Source organism: Mustela erminea, chromosome 13, assembly GCF_009829155.1.
Source record: "Mustela erminea isolate mMusErm1 chromosome 13, mMusErm1.Pri, whole genome shotgun sequence".
Classification (NCBI taxonomy): Eukaryota; Metazoa; Chordata; class Mammalia; order Carnivora; family Mustelidae; genus Mustela; species Mustela erminea.
Genome location: NC_045626.1, coordinates 47,210,682 through 47,227,630, shown reverse-complemented (window position 1 = coordinate 47,227,630; position 16,949 = coordinate 47,210,682). Strand labels below are relative to the sequence as shown.

Sequence of the window (16,949 nt, the reverse complement as noted above, 5' to 3'; positions counted from 1 at the left end):
TACACTGCTGCCCAAAGGACAGACTTCATCACCACTTAACGGAAAACCCTTCCAGATAGGAACTGCTCAATTAGTCCTTTTAAAGCTTTTGTTGAGGTAAAGCTAGAGTTAGCATGATTCTGAGCAACACATTTTCTAAACAAATCTATCCTGAGTGAGCCATGTCAGGCCCAGGCGGCCGGTGGCCGGGGGCCCCTTCCGGCTGCTTCTGCGGCAGGACCAGAACGCCGGGGGGTACTGACTAGTTGTCCAGTTGAGCCGCGGTGAAGATCTGCTGCACCAGGGAGTCGTTATTGCAGCCCATGCCCCCGCACACCATGTTCTGCCCTTTCAGGGAGCTGTAGTCGTGCCCTTCCTCCAGGACGAAGTACACAGGTGGGCCCGCATGCAGGTATCTGAGCGACCTGAAGTAATCCAGCACGTAGGAGTCCTGCACGAGCAATCAGAGAACGGGACACAGTGGGAATGTGCTGACGAGCTCAGGTGAGGGGACGGCTAAGGATGGAGACAGCACTGGGATGCTGCTGACCGAGGCGGCCCCAGCCCAGATGCAGACCGTCCCCCGCACCCAAGCCAGCTCCCGGCTCCTCACCCTCCCCGCACCCAAGGTGCTTCTCTGGCAGGCCCACCGCCAGGAGGGCACCTTACAAGGTGAGAGGCTCGCTGCTCTATTTCTCTGTACCCTCCTCACCCCGAGAGTTTCATGTGCTAAGATGGGCCCCATGCGGGCTCCACGGCAGTTCTTGTAACCTGGGGAACCAGCTGCCACATGGCGTTTAGAAGCAGGCATTCGCCCGGAACAACTGCATGCAAGTTTTGGAAAATGTATTTGTACCTTTGGCTAAACAACTAAAAGAGAAAGCAGCTTACATCGGGCATGGAGAGAGACTGATCCAATCCAATTTCCACTTTGTTCAGCACCGCGATACTGAAGGACAGGACACCCACAAATACCGCTATCTGGAATCAAAAGTGAGCTATAAGGCAGGGACTGCTTCGTGCATGGCAGCTTAAGAACATAAATAAGATCTTCCATACGTGAAACACGGGACTGTCCCTAACCGAAAAGTTTACATGCCATGTTAAGGTAGAGAGCAGGGTTCCTGGCTGAGAGGACAGCATCTAGTCAAACTCCCTGGGTTTAAATCCTGGCTCCAGGATTTGAGTGACCCTGGGGAAGTCACAACCTCTCTCAGCTTCTACTTCCTCATCAGTAACACACGAAAAATAAAAGATGTATAACATAAGACGGTTTTGTGGGTTAGATGAGAAAATCTGCGGATAATCCAGATTCAGCACTGTACCCAATATTCAGTGTTTGTTAAATGTTAAGTGTTACTATTACTGGAGACGAAGTCATGTTCTTTTATTAGAGCAGTGATCGGTCATCACTGCTGGCTATCCCCAGTGGATCACCTCAGAAAGCTCTCACACTCTTGCTGGGGACTCGGGATGGTGGGTGGTGTGCGGGGCAGGCTTGTGGCACTGTAACGGGGCAGCGTGAGGAGAGAGTTGTGGCAGGACAGTTCTGTGTATCAACTGCAGTGGTGGTCACTGCCACTTTGCATGGGATGAGGGGACTCAGAACTCAACACACACACGTGCCCATGTCAAATTCCTGGTTTTGACGCTGAACTATAGTTGCGTAAGACCACAGGGAGAAGCTGGGTTGATGGGTACCTGGGTCATTTCTGTACTATCTTCTTGACTTTCTATGAATCTATAATTACTTCAAAATAAAAACTTGCTTATACTGACTACTAAAAGCTAGCTAGAAAAATATTTTATGTACTTGTACATATTTGCTTTTGCATTTTGTATATATACTTAACAACTGTCAGATTTTCCTTCCCACGCTGGTTTCTTTCTTTTTTAAAGATTTTATTTATTTACTTTAGAAAGAAGCATGTGTGCAAGCAGGGGGGGAGGAGCGGGGGAGAAGGACGAGCAGAATCCGCTCTGAGCCCAGAGCCCAACACAGGGCTCGAACCCATGACCCTGAGATCATGACCTGAGCTGAAGTCAAGAGTTGGACGTTTAACCAAATGAGCCATGCAGGTGCTTCACCCAAGCTCCTTTCTTAGAAGGCATGTGATAAAACTGTTTTTGGAGAAAAATGAGGAAAACCACAGACAAACTCATACCACAATAGGTCGCATCCAATCCTTAAGCAGAAGTGGAGAATAGGAGTTTTTGAAGAACCGAAACAAGCAGCTCTCTGAGGCCTGGACGCTAGTTCCATCTTCAGAGCCTCTGACACAGCAAAGGACATCCAGACGATGTTTCTGAGAGGACAAAGAAGGACAAAGGTCACACCCTCCGGCTGCTTCACTTGGATTCTAGGCTGTAAAGAGACTGCCATCCCGACAACAACTTACCTCTTGACGCTTGATGTCTAACCCCAAGAGACTCACAAAACATGTGATCTGAAGAAGGAAGTCAATGAGGACGGCCATCCCAGCGAACAGGGAGAAAGTGTGAACGGCTGGCATCTTTGACAGCGCCCCTGCAGGGGGAGAGAAGCTGCCCCGTCACGTCCACTTACAGCAGGGGACTCCCTGCGGGTCTCACACTCACGTGTACACAGGAACGCAAGGAGCTAGAACAGACTGAAGCCACGAGAAGACCCACGCTTCCCACAACCCCCCCAGAGGAGTGCCACAGAAATATTTTCTCTCTGCTATTAGATCAACAGTATTAGTCTCCCACTTCTGCACAGTTAGATGAGGGCGCTCCCAGTCAGAAGTATTGGGTTAACACCCAGAGACTGCAAACTAGCAGCCCACAGGCCAGATTATATCCTGTAGGGTCCACATTAGATCAATTCATTTTAGGATGAAAACACATTTCTTTTTTTTTTTTTTTAAAAAGAAGCCAATATTTAACAATGAGACCCAACACAAAAATCTAGATTCACAGCTTCACTTAAAAAAAGAAACTGGGGGCGCCTGGGTGGCTCGGTGGGTTAAAGCCTCTGCCTTCGGCTCGGGTCATGATCTCAGGGTCCTGGGATCGAGCCCCACATTGGGCTCTCTGCTCAGCAGGGAGCCTGCTTCCCTCTCTCTCTGCCTGCCTCTCTGCCTACTTCTGATCTCTGTCTTTAAAAGAAAAAAAATAAATAAATAAATAAAAAATAAAAAAAAAATAAAAAAAGAAACTGGACCTAGCAGCACTGGGCCAGCAACAGGTAACTGTCCTTTCTAGACCTGTGCCTTCTGCTCCTACAGTACCCCCAGAGTCACTCCAATCATGAAGCACAGTGTCAGCTGCTATTATCACTACATTTTCTGATGAGAAAACAAGAGAAAGTAACTTTCTCTGCACTTGTACCCATCAAAAGGAAGTGTAAGGACCACAGGCTTGAAAGCACAGTGCTCTATGGAAATGAAGATGGCATCCTGGGTCTGTTCTGAAAGACCGCAGCCTTCATGAGCCTACAGTCGCCCCGTGTAAACAGCTCATGGAGGCATTTCCATCCTTGGCCCACGGATCCCATTTCTAATCTAGCTTCCTGCTCTGAAGATGCACTCGGTTGTCTCATCCCACACAGCAGACAAGGGGGCAGATAGCCCTGTGAGTAAGGCTACATGGTGATTTCTCCACAGGAAAGAAACACAGAAAGCACTGGTTTTTGTTCCAGCTCATTCTGGCTCCTTGTAGCGAGGGGAGGTCCAAGGACCTCTGCTCATTAACGAGGCTGCTTCCCCGAGGGTTTGTGCGGACAAAGAGGAATGTCTACGTCTGTGGATTTTGCTCAGAGTGTGGTGTTGGCCAGGCTCCTGTGGGACGCAGGAATGTCATTATCAAAGATCCACATTTGCCACAGGTGCCAAAAAGGGGAAGCAGCAGAGACGTTCAAGGTTATCTGTCCGTCTGGACCCCAACATCAACACTATCGTGAAACAACATGAGAAAGTGGAGGGGTGCTGAGCAGCTCAGCTAGTTAAGCAGCTGACTCTTGATTTCTGCTCAGGTCATGATCTCAGGGTCATGAGATCAGGTGCCGCATCGGGCTCTGCGCTGGGCGTGGAGCCTGAAGATTCAATCTCTCTCCCTCTGCCCCTCCCCCCAACCCCCCAAAAGAAAAGAGGACACTTCCAAAATGATATCCAAGATACTGCCACTGATTTTCCCTGTGGTCCACTCTGATACTTTCTGATTACAGAATAAGCTTAAACAAGGAAGTAACATGATGGGACATAGTCAGATACCCAACTCCTTCTACCTCCAGGCTCAGAAAACAGTGGGACTGGGAGAACTCAAAGAGTAATTACCTAAGAAAAACGCTACAGCCTCTGAAAAGGAGGACAGGAACATACTAGGAGCCACTTCTCCTAGGACCCTGCCCAGCTGCTGATCCAGAGTTTCTCCTTGAAGACGTTCATCTCGCTTAAAAAAAAAAAGAACACAATACACAGGCCATTAACATTTCTAAATCACATGCCATCTCTTTGCTTCTTTGTTGCTTTGTGTTAACAGTAAAGACAAATGATTAGGAGCTTCTACTTATTGTAGATAAACTTTGATGGGGGCCCTGCAACTTGCCCCGACAATCCATCCAGGGTATCACTAAACCCCTGTGCTAGGTAACAGGTGGAAAGCTCAAGGGAAGACTGGATCACCTTATCAGGAAAACACATGGAATGCAGCCTGCAGGTGGCTGGACCACTAAGGGACAATCTTACATGCCACTGAGTCCCCAAGTAAGGCGACCAGGAAAGAAAAATATCATGATTGAGACCATATTCTACATCAGCAGGTCCTATGCTGCCCTATCTTCAGTGGCACCTCTGACAAGTCTCTGATTCTTCTACACTACTGGAGACTCATTTTAGTAACAGTTGTATCCAAGGGGTGCCTGGGGGGCTCAGTGGGTTAAAGCCTCTGCCTTCAGCTTGGGTCATGATCTCAGCGTCCTGGGATTGAGCCCCATATTGGGATCTCTGCTCAGCGGCGAGCCCGCTTCCTCCTCTCTCCCTCTCTGCCTGCCTCTCTGTCTACTTGCGGTCTGTCAACTAAATAAATAAAATCTTTAAAAAAAAAAAAAAAAGAAAAAGAAAAAAAAATAAGAGTTGTATCCAAAATGTTTTTTGCAAGCATGCAAGCCCTTCTTGCACACATATTTAAAACTGAACTCTTAGGACGCCTGGGTTGCTCAGTCAGTTAAATATGCAATTCCTGGTTTCAGCTCAGGTCATGATCTCAGGGTCCTGGGGTATAGCCCTGGGTCTGCCTCTCTCCCTCTTCTCCTCTCCTATGATCTTGCTCTCTCTCTCTCAAATTTAAAAAAAAAAATCTTTAAAATTCATGTCTCACTTTATTCCTCCAACCAAGGAGAAGGCTGAGCAAGTTATGGACCCCAATCAGCAACACAGAGAACAGGAAACACAGCTACCCCACTTCCATGCTTGCAAGTACTAGGCATGGAGCGGGACAACCATTAACGGAGCTCACTACTTGGTCTGACGGCAAGCTCTGTCAGGCTATGAAAACGCACCTGGTAGGTCTGGACCAGAATGAAGATGTTGTCCACCCCGACAGCCAGCACCAGGAATGGGATGACTTCGATCACAATGAGGGTGAGGGGGATCCCAACGTAGCTGAAGATGCCCAGTGAGCACGCCACTGAGCTCAACACGATGAGGATCCCAGCGATGCCAAGGGAGATTTTAGAATCCACCTGAACCATGCAACAAAGATAAAGAGTCAGACTATCGTCTGTCCTATGACTAAAAGGACCTCATTTTACCTCTTTCTTGGAGTTAAAGGTGCTCTCCGAGAGAAAGATAAGAAAAGATAAAAGATAAGAAATATGTTCTAGATCTTCCCTTAGTAGCATGCTTTACCGGCTTCAATTCTTAGGTGATGGTGTAGTCAAATTAGGAAAAACTGGATTATGAGAAATAAATTTTAAGTTTTAAAATAAACCAAAAATTTGGAACTGAAAAAAATATATGCAGGAAACAGAAAATACTACATACAATGAAAACAGGAATGTAAACCAATTTTGAACATGACTTAGGATTAACTAAGTAGAAACAGGGGCGCCTGGGTCGCTCAGATGGTTAAGCATCTGACTCTTGATTTTGGCTCAGATCATGGTCTCAGGGTCTTGAGATCCAATGTCAGGCTCCGGCTGGGCGTGGAGCCTGCTTAGGAATTTCTCTTTCTCTCTCCCTCTGCCCACCCCCGCTCCAAAAAGTAGAGGCAAAAATAGGACATGATGCTGTGCATCGTCATTTTTCTCCAACACACACACACACACACACACACACACACACACACACTACACACACCCCACTTACTAGAAACCTGCTCCAGCTTTTGATGTGGCCCAAGGCTATGGAAATGTACAGAAACATGACGGCGTAGCTGATCAGGACAGTAAAGACATCACCGTTACTCTCACGATTCAGCTCATCCTCGATACTTCGCTCAGTCGTGAAAGAAATGGTCAGATTTGGATTCTCGTAGTTTTTCACAAAATTAATAAACCTAAAGGAGAGAACACATTTTATATTTTCAGTTGAAATTTAAGCTAAGGGAGAAACTTCTTCCCAACCTCTAGGACTCAAAAGCCATGTTTACTCAACCCACACCTTACATGAGGATTCTTGATACTGGAGACCAGAAGGGCAACACCCCCAGATTACAAAGTTCCAGACACGCTCATGTTTCTATCACTTGGAACAAGTTTAGAACAAGTTTAAAAGTTGGCTCACAGTGCTGGCTTCAGCAGTACATATACTAAAATTGGAATGATACGGAGATTAGAATGGCTCCTGCGTTAAGAGGATATGCAAATTCATGAAGCATTCCATTAAAAAAAAGCCTGGCTCATGGTCTCATCTTTTTTTTACTAAAAAGGATCTCTAACTGAAGCATATCATAACAAAGATAGATGCTCAGGGAACAAACTTAAAAGTTGATCTACAAATGCAATGCAATCCCTATCAGAATCCCAGCTGACCTCTTTCTTCATAGAAAGATAACGCTGATTCTAAAATTCACATTTGCAATCAAAAGGGGCCCAGAAGAGCCAAACCCTTCTTTCTCAAGAAGAACAAAGGAGGAGAACACACACTTCTTAATTTCACACTTTCTACAAAATGACCGTAATCAAGAGAGTGTGGTACCAGCATAAGGATGGGCAAAATCAAAGAACACAAGTAAGAGTCTTGAAAGAAACCATGTATCTGTGGTCACCTAATTTTCGACAAGGTGGCAAGACTGTCCAATGAAAGAGTGAGTCCCCTTCTCAATAAATGGCCTGGGGTCATCTGGATAGCATACAACATGAAAATAATGAATTCAAGTAGATCAAAGACCTAAACTTGAGAGCTGGAACTCTGAAACCCTCCAAAGATGACACAGTCGTAAATCGCCACGTCCTTGGATCAGGCCATAGTTTCACAGACAGGACACCAAAAGTTTGAACAACAAAAGAAAAAACTAAAAAATTGGACTTTAAAACTACAAATTTGTGCTTCAGCGGGCAGCAGCAAGAAAAACAAAGCAAACATAACAAAGAAACTGGGAGCGAATACCTACAAATCATGTAGCTGACAGCAGACATGTAGCACACATAAGAATTCTTATAATTTAATAGTAAAAATACAAATAATCCAGTTAAAAATGGGCAAAGGATAGGAAGAGTTATATGGATGGCCAGCACGCCCAAGGAAAGATGCTGGAGATCAGCAGCCATCAGGGAAATGCAAATCAAAACCATAATAAGACACCACATCCCATGCACTAGGATGGCCAGAGCCAAAAGGTCACATAACAAGCGCTCACGAGGTTATGGAGAACTAAGACCCCCCATACAGGCTGGTGGGAATGTACGATGCTGCAGCCATCGTGGAAAACAACCTGGCAGTTCTTCAGAGAGTCACGTATGACCCAGCAATCCTACTCCTAGGTAGATAGCCAAGAGAAATGAAAACATACTTAAATTCACACAAAAACTTGTATGTGATTGTCTACAGAAGCATTATTTGTGATGGCCAAAAGGCTAGAACCACTCAAATGTGCATCAGCTGATGACTGGATAAAAATGTGGCACAGCCATAAAAAGGAATGAGGCACTGATAGACGCCGTAACTTGGATGAGCCTTGGAAACATGCAAAGTGAAAGAAGCCAGACACGGAAGTCCCCATCCGAGCTTTCATTCATGTCAACGGCCAGAATACGGTAACACACGGAGACAGAAAGCAGATGAATGGTTGCGCAGGGCTGGGAGGTGGGAGGATGAGTATGGGGTGTAACAGCTAAAGGAGATTAATCTTTTTGAGATTAAAAAACAAAAAAGATCTCAAATTCACTGTGGTAACAGCTGCATAGCCGCAAATACTCTACAAGCTACTGGATCACACACTTTAATTGGGTGAAATGTCCAGGATGGGATTTATATTCCAACAAAGCTGTCAAAACAAAAAGCACTGAAAGGTATAAAGGGTCAAAATGCCCTGTCCTCCTCGGCCCTCTGTCCTGCTCTCTAGGGTTTACAAACAGTTAACCATCTCCCAGGTCCCGTGCCTAAGATTTTTTCTAGGGATGGACAGCATGTACACGAACTTCCCTAGCCGTGTCGATGGCAGCTTTTATGTCCTACATCTGGAGCCATCTGACCATCCATTCCCCTCTCTTTAGTCCCTGCAGGGTTTCCTACTGTGCGTGTCCCTTATTAATGTGCAACCACCTTGCTCCTGGTGGCCTGCTGGGAGAGGTGGGTGCACAGAGCATTTCCGCACGTCTGGAGACTTGTGCGTCCCTGTGCAGGGCTATCTACTCACACAATGTTTGTGGATGAACTGCCTTACAGACTCTTTTCTTTGCATTATTAGTACCAAGTGGGGGAAAAAAAATGATTTAGATCTGCTATTGGTTAATTTAGCTGAACAAGGTTTTAGTGCCTTCTGTTCGCGCCCAGCTTCCCCCAAAACAAAGAGCAACTCACTCTTTCTCCCAGGCCTGGGCCCTCTGGAGCTTCTCTGTATCATTGTAGTAATTATTGACAGGAAAGGTAATCACAAGGGCGGTAGCATTATTGTAGTTTTGATCTAGAATGGAAAAAAAATGGGACATCCAGAAGATGAGAAGCATGCAGAAAATTAGACAAATACAAGGGAAAAATCACGAGACAGCGAGGTGACTGATTTTTCACAGGGCTGTAGACTGCTCTAAGAACAAAAACCAGTTTATGGACATCATGCCTATGCAGCTCAGTTAATAAAAAGGATGCTCTATCTGACATAGGCAGTTTCATTCAGGATGAGTAAATTTTTTTTTTTTTTTGGTTTTAACTACAGAGCATGTGCATGGTAAAAACTTCAAGCAGAAAGAAAGATCTGTGCAGTCTCTCCTTCCCCAGGCCTCATTCTATTAGTTCTCCTCCCCACCATCTGAAATATTTCCAGAGACACTCCATGCATGCTCAAGCAAACACATATATTCTTGCCCTTTCCTTTGTTTCTTTAAAATATAGATACATATATATTAAAAGATTTTATTCAATTATTTGTGAGAGAGTGAGCGAGCACATGTGCACAAGCAGGGGGAGCAGCGGGCAGAGGGAGAAGCAGGCTCCCTGCTGAGCAAGGAGCCTAGTACGGGACTCAATTCTGAGATCATGACCTGAGCCAAAGGCAGATGCCCAACCGACTGAGCCACCTGGGCACCCCAACCTTTCCTTCTTAATGACACAAATGGCAACACACTGTTCTGCACATTACATTTTTTCATGTATATCTTGGAGAGGACTCCATTTTAGGACATAAAGAGCTTCTTTCTTCTTTTATTCTGCTGTATTGTATTTTCTACTATAATTTAACCAATCTCCAGTTGATGGACATTTCTACAATTTTTAGGATTATAAACAAAAGTACTACAAAGAAAAATCTGATATTTTTCATGTGTAAAGTACATAGGTGGAGAATCAATTCTTACAAGTATAAGCACTGAATCAAAAAGTATGTGCAACTGCTATTTTGATAAATTCGCCTAAACTGCCCTTCAAAGAGGCTATCCTCTTTTTCATTTCTTTAATTTAACAAGACATCTACTGAGACCCTGCTTCATGCCAGGCATTATTTTAAGTACTCTGGATATGTATCAGTGAACAGAAGAGAGGAAAATCCCTGCCTGCCTTGAGTTTACATTCTAGGAACCACTTACACTCCCCTAACAATGGGGTCCTACACAGGGTTTCCCCATGTAATGAACAGCCCCGTATATTTGTTCTTTTGCTAAATTTCATATAGCTTTGCCTGCTTTTCTCCTGGGTTGCTGACCTTTTCTTTTTTTCATAAGAGACCTATATATATTAAGGATACACTGTCCATTATGTGTGCTGCTTTTCTTCCCCCTCTGGTTTACTTGCCCTTTTTAATGTTTTTTTACTTTATGATGCTTGTTTTCCACATAGGAATTTAAAATTCTTACGTAGTCAAATTCATCCATGTTTTCTTTTGTGGCTTCTGGGTTTTGTGTCTCACGTAGAAATGCCTTCCCTGTTTTAAAATTATTTAAAAAAAAATTCCTCCCATACTTTCTTCTAGATCTTAAATAGCTTCATTTCTTATACATCTGTTTTTGACAAATCTGGAGTTTATGTTGATGGAAGGAATAAGGTAGACATCAAGTTTAATTTTGATGGCTGTGGCTTGCCAGTGGGTGACACCATCTCCAGCCATCAGAAGTGCCACTTTATGAGGCAGAGTAAAATTTAAATATAGATAGGACTTATCCCCTCCTATAGGGTGAGGAGAACAACATCTAATTGGCCTCTTCCTTGGACTGCAGAAAAACCTGTTGAGCTGCCTATAATCCGGCTTCGGATGCCAAAGGTGTCACCTGAATCATGACCCCGTCATACCTGATACAGTCTGTCCCAGGTGCTATAGGAACCAACCAGGAAAGGGCAAACCCACTGCTCCTTCCTCTAGAGAAGTGTCTCAATTCCTAACCAACTGGTTTGGGAGGAAAACACAGAACAATTTTGTTTCTTCTTCCCTGTATCTCACATATATCATCTCTCACCCATTTTCCTTTTTTAAAGATTTTATTTGAGAGAGAGTAAGAGAGCACATGCAGAGAGAGTGGCGAGCAGAGGGAGAGGGAGAAGCAGGCTCCCCACTGAGCTGGGAGCAGGATGTGGGGCTCAATCCCAGGACCCTGGGATCATGACCTGAGCCGAAGGCAGGCACTTAACAACTGAGCCACCCAGGCGTCCCCACAGATATTCTTAACCTGATGTCCACAGACTCCCTAAGGGTTCCTTGAAGTCCTTGAAACTAAACAATGAATTGTGTGGAGGGGTACAATTGCACTATTCTGGGGGAAAGTCCTGGGCTTGTGACAGCTTCCCGAAGTGTGAGCTTAAGAAGGTGAACACCATTCACTTCTTTTACACCCAGAAGAAACCCCAAAGCCAAAGCCCAAAGCAAACCTACACTTGGGATTTAAGAGATGGGGAACTAGAACGACTGCTCACTCCATGACATCTTTGTAATTACCACTTGATTCTTAGTGACAGAACCAAGACTACTTTACCCAGTAGGAAAACTAGAAGCTTCTCTTACTTACCATCATAGCCTCCTAACACAAGCCACGGGAACACTGGCCCACCAAACGTACCCAGGCAAGGGTCATGGAGCAAACTGGTATCATTCAGAGAGGCAGGAGCCCTGCAAAGAAGTGTTGAAAACACCTTCCAGTTAGAACAAGCCCCAACACATCACAGAGACCTAAGCATTTATTTTTTCTCAAGATTTTATTTATTGACCTGAGAGAGAGAGAGAATGAGAGAGAGAGGGAGAGCGAGCACAAGAAGGGGAGGTCAGAGAGAGAAGCAGATTCCCCACCAAGCAAGGACAAGGAGCCTGACGAGGGACTCGATCCCAGGACACCAGGATCACGACCTGAGCCGAAGGCAGTCGCCTAACCAACTGAGCCACCCAGGCGCCCGAGACCTAAACATTTACACAACAAACATTTGAAGACACCGATGATATCCTAGGTACCATGTGGGCCCTGTGGTTCCTTAGATAATGGGGCACAGCACTTGCCTCTGGGAGCTCAGAATCAGCGAGTGAGAGGCAGGCAAACCCAGCATGAGGCAGTCAGTACGGCACGGTGCACATGGGAGGACCCACGCAGTGCATGACACGGAGCAGGGAGCAGCTAAAACACGGGGAAGACGGCCGCCAGAAAGAGGAGGCCTGTACAGAAGCGGGTCTCTGAGGCCAAGGGACGATTCCCCTGATGAGGGGGCTAAGGGTGCTCCCACTACCGCCACATGGGAAGAGTGAGAACGGACAAAGGAGAAGAAAGCAACAAGACAGCCATGTCTGAAGCCACGCAAGTCCTGTCTAGAGCGTGGGGCGCCCACAAACTGGAGGACTTCTGAGGGAAGGGCCAGGGCCGGAAAGGGCAAGGGACAGTGAAAAAAAAGATTAAGTGGCCTGCTGCATGGGTTGGACTATTACACTGCAGGCACTGGGGAATGAGAGACCCGGGGAAGAAGGATGTCATGAGCCGTTCTAGAAAGGTAACTCAGGGGGTAAAACGGAAGGGGGTCTAGAAGTGGAAAGGAAAGGGGCAGAAAAGCCCCCCGCAGACCCGTCAGGGTCATGCAAGGGTCCAGACAAGGATGGTGCTGTGGAGACAGCCAGTGTGGGGACCAGCATTCCAGGACGCATCCTGAGCCAGACCTCTGCTGGGCACTCAGAAAGCTTCTCACAGATGATCCTAAGCTCGGCCCTTCAGAGCCCATGGCTGATGGGCTCAGGCTGGAGATCAGGCCACCTGCTTGGGGCAAACAGGCTACAGGGACGAGTCCCCTGCCAAGTCCCAGCAGCCCCCACACACGGGACCCTGCCACATCGTGGATCTGAGAACCCATCCAGAGGTTAAAATCCATGAGAATTACACGAGGCAGGTAAGGATGAGGAAGGAAGCGAGACAGCCTCAAGGTGGAGTAACTGGTCGATGTGGTGCCATCACACGATATGGGGTGTGCGGGGGAAGGAGATCTGTGCTCGGTTCTGGGTGCACTGGGATGGCCATTCCCATAGGACCTCGGGGCTGGGGGGAGGCCCACAAGAAGTTGGGGAGGGAGGTGAGAGCTGGAGACACAGAGGAGCAAAGATCCGTGGGTGGGAGGGACGTGGCCCACAGCACCGTTTCTGCACCGACCGAACTACATTCCCGCCGTGGAAAAAACACTAGTCTCCTGCATTCCTAACTGCCACAATTTTGTTGACCTACATTTTATAAGACAGGAAGCAAATAGCTTTTTCCTTTAAATATAAAAACTGAAGAATATTAATTTCATTTTTGTTAATATTCAAATCACCCATGGCTGTCCTGTTCCATCTATCCCGTGGAGAATGCTGCCTTAGTCTATACGGGCATGCTCTCAGTGTTTTATGGGGAGAGCTCAGATTTTTAGAGGGGGCCTCCTTGAAATAGAGCAACCACAGCCTAACTACCTCAAGATCACATCCCAGTAATAAAAACAGAACAGAGCTTAAGGCCACCAGGCCAGACCCGACGTCAAGAGTGGCTGGCTCCAGAGATGTGGTTAGCTGACAGCACACTCGAACATGACAAGGAATGGGGCTCTGGGGTGGCTCAGGCGGTCAGGCATCCGACTCTTGGTTTCGGCTCAGGTCATGGTCTCAGGGTTGTGAGATCGCACCCCATGTCTCTCTCCTTCTGCGCCTCCCCCGACTCTCATGCACACTCTTGCCCTCTCTAAAATAAACAGATCTTTTAAAAAAGTGACAAGGAATAATTTCTCTGTCCCCAAGGTGACCCAACAGCCAGGGTGGTCGTTTGGCTGGCTGAACGATGGTCTCGAGGCCACGTGAGGGCATTCAGGGACAGCAGGCCTCCAAGGGCAGGCTGCTCTCCCTGCTACAGGCACAGGCCTGAAGATCACCCCGCAGGTCGCCAAGCACTGTGACTAATGCGCACGGTAAGTGCAGCCTGCCCAGCTGGACAGGCCTCCAATGGGAAGCAGCCTCACTGCCCTCCGGTCTAAACTGTGCACCAGTCCTACCCCTACTTCTCAAGGGGACACCACACATTGTATTTCATTTGATTCTGAGAAAGCAATAGTCAGTGTGCACACACATGCACGGAGAGGGGCAGAGGGGAAGGGGAGGGAAAGGACGAGAATCTCCAGCAGACTCCACGCCTCAGCTGAAACCAAGAGTTGGACGCTTAACCAACTGAGCCACCAAATGCCCCGACATTTTAAAAATAATTTGATATCATGGTATAAATTCTTATCTGAAAGACAAAAAAAAGCACTACAAGCCTCCGTTTTTGTTACTGTGATAGCACTGGTGGTGTGGCAGATGCAACTATGCGTTATCATTCCAGGCATGAGTTAAATGCTGAGTGGTACCTGCCATTCCTTGCTTATACGCCATGAACACTCCCACCCCAGGACCTTTGTACTTGCTGCCTGTGTCACTGGAACACGTTCCCCTCCGATATTCACAGGCTCCCTCCTCTCCTCTCCTCTCCGTGTGAGCCAGCGGCCACCCATCTAAAGCAGCACACCCCACTGCACTCATCTCCTTGTCGGGCTTAATTTCTCCAAAGCTCTCATCTCTACCCGGCATCAGAGCATCTGTCTATTTATTCGGTGTTGGCCTCCCTCCACTAGAGCATGTGCTTCACAGGGCAGGGCCACGCTGTGTGCTTGCTGCCTGGTCTCTGGCACCAACAACAGCATGTAGTAAAAGCAAGTGCCCCTAGGTCAGGGGGATGAAGGAATGACCATCTCCCACCACATACCGTACGCAGTACAGCAAGTGCGTGTGGTAATCTGCGTACACGAAGAAGTCATCGCCTACTTCGTGGTCCAGCATGGAATGGCTGTTCTGGAAGTAATTCAACACGCTCATGATGGTGCAGTTCTTGTTATAGGGTGAAAGCGGGGCTACGCAGATGTCCTGAAGTGTCACGGTCTCGTTGTTGTAAAAGGCAGTGATGTTTTCAATGGCGGTTTGTAAGTCGAGAACCTGAAAGATTTTAAAAACAAATCCAGAAACACATCAGATTTCTCTCAGATGGTGACTAAAGCCCTGACAGGTCAGAAGGTAAAAAGCATTTGGGGAAAATGCTTCCTCACGCAAGGGAGAGGACTAAGACATGCTGTGGGAACATATGTGACGGCACCTGGGGCCCCCTCTTAGAGATGCCCAGCTGGGAGAGAAACCCTGCTGAGAGGCGTCCTGAGAGGCGGGAGGGGGCACCATCACCCGGACAGAACTCAGTGCCGGACACACAAACAGCCCCCCTTCCCCCTCCCTACAGAGGTCAACCACAGGGCCACAGAGGGAAGATGGGGACAATGCGCCCTGTCCTCCTGACACAATACAAAATGCCCCTACTGCCTCGCTCTGTGCCACCTTCATTCATGTACATTCCCGTACTTTCTAACAGAGAATGCGTTCCTGGAGGTAAACGACTACACTGCACATCTTTTGACAAGCTGGGGAAAAGCAATAGACAGTCACTGGGCAGAGAAAAGACTGTTCAAGTCTTGAGACCATTCTGATGTTCTTTCCAGATACCACACTTTCTGTAGGCAAGAACCATATTTAAAGGGAAGATCACGTGATTGTGCAATGTTCATTAAAAAAAATCTGCAGGATGCCAGTTGTTCATAGATGGCGTTCTCCTAGGCAAGTGCAACCAGGGGAAGTGGGAAGGTTTGCAGGCGTCTGTGAGAGAGCAGGACGGATCTTATTCCAAGTGCAGCTCTTACCAAATGCGGGCTGGGGCCCACATTCAGGCAAGGATAACTTCTTTCCTGCAGGGGGGCTCAGCATAGCTCCTCCCTGGGCCCCCGGCACAGCACAAGAGGCTTCACTCCTTGGGATCCTGGCACGTTCCTTTTCACTTACCAAGGAAAAAATTTACTAAGGTGAATTATAAATACACTCTGCATCTTGATTTCAAGAAAGAACCCAGCCCTGCTACGTGAAGGAAATAAAAAAGCTGTCTACAGTCAAGCTCTCATTAAATTCAACATCCACCATTTGCTTTCTTGAGAAGTAAACGAAAAGCCCCTTTCCTTCCTCACTGTTGGGTCTTCAAGCTCTCCCACTATGTTCAGCCCCAACCCCACAGCAGGTGGACCCCCCCGACACGGTCCACGTGGAAAAGCCAGTCAGCACAACCTCAGGCTCCCGGGACCGATGTCTGCTAAGAGCACGTTACCTGGTGCAAGATCCCTCTGTCGAGCGGGGGTCCGAAGGGCACATCGGAGCCAGAGGGGTACGGCTGGTACGTGTGCGCCGGGGTGTGGGGGGCCTGGATGATGAGCTGCTCCGTGCGGAAGAAGGGCCCAAAATGTGTGTCAAAGTACTCTTTCTCCAGGCGCGCCTGGCTGCCGGGGGCCGACCACAAATCCACCGGGTTGGTTGTGACCCGGACGAACACCAGGCCTGACGAGCAGGCGGCGATGAAGGCCAGGGAGAAAACGACGATGCAGCCCGGGTTGCGGACGCAGAAGGAGCCCCAGTGGGAAAAGAGCCGCCTCAGCCAGCCCTCGAATGCCGCCCCAAGCGCATCACAGCAGGACGCCTCCCCTGCAAGAGTGGACAGGAAGGGAGGCAGGAGGTTAAGAGCCAAGTGATTCCTGAGAGTAGGAACGACATGGGGACGGGCACTGAGCCTGCACCGGGGGGTGGCAGGAGATCCTGCGCTGCTCCCGACCCCGACCCTCAGCATCTCCCCGTGTAGGAAGCCACCCTCCTGGCCTGCCCACGGTGACAGCCATCCCCACACAGGGGTAAGTGCTCTGAGCTCTCTCTCCACAGCGGGGCCCATCTAGCTCTGCGGTTGCCCCTGCACTCCGCCTGCTACGCCAGCTCCTCCAGCTCTTGCCCCGGTACCTAATTACCCTCCTGTAGGTACTTGGTAC

At 47.8% G+C, this 16,949-nt stretch overlaps 1 protein-coding gene and 1 non-coding gene across 2 annotated transcripts in view; one reads left to right on the top strand and one right to left on the bottom strand.

Annotated features, from left to right (window-relative positions):
- Positions 1-16,949, bottom strand: part of NPC1 (NPC intracellular cholesterol transporter 1) — a 48,498-nt gene that overhangs the window by 6,344 nt on the left and 25,205 nt on the right. The window contains 11 exon segments of the mRNA XM_032309181.1: positions 243-430; positions 871-960; positions 2,145-2,285; positions 2,379-2,506; positions 4,275-4,389; positions 5,498-5,680; positions 6,306-6,495; positions 8,961-9,063; positions 11,588-11,688; positions 14,813-15,039; positions 16,244-16,614. Coding sequence (XP_032165072.1) covers positions 243-430; positions 871-960; positions 2,145-2,285; positions 2,379-2,506; positions 4,275-4,389; positions 5,498-5,680; positions 6,306-6,495; positions 8,961-9,063; positions 11,588-11,688; positions 14,813-15,039; positions 16,244-16,614 — 1,837 coding nt within the window.
- LOC116572544 lies at positions 6,724-6,827 on the top strand. The gene has a single exon (XR_004278400.1). It is a non-coding gene; the product is annotated as a U6 spliceosomal RNA (small nuclear RNA).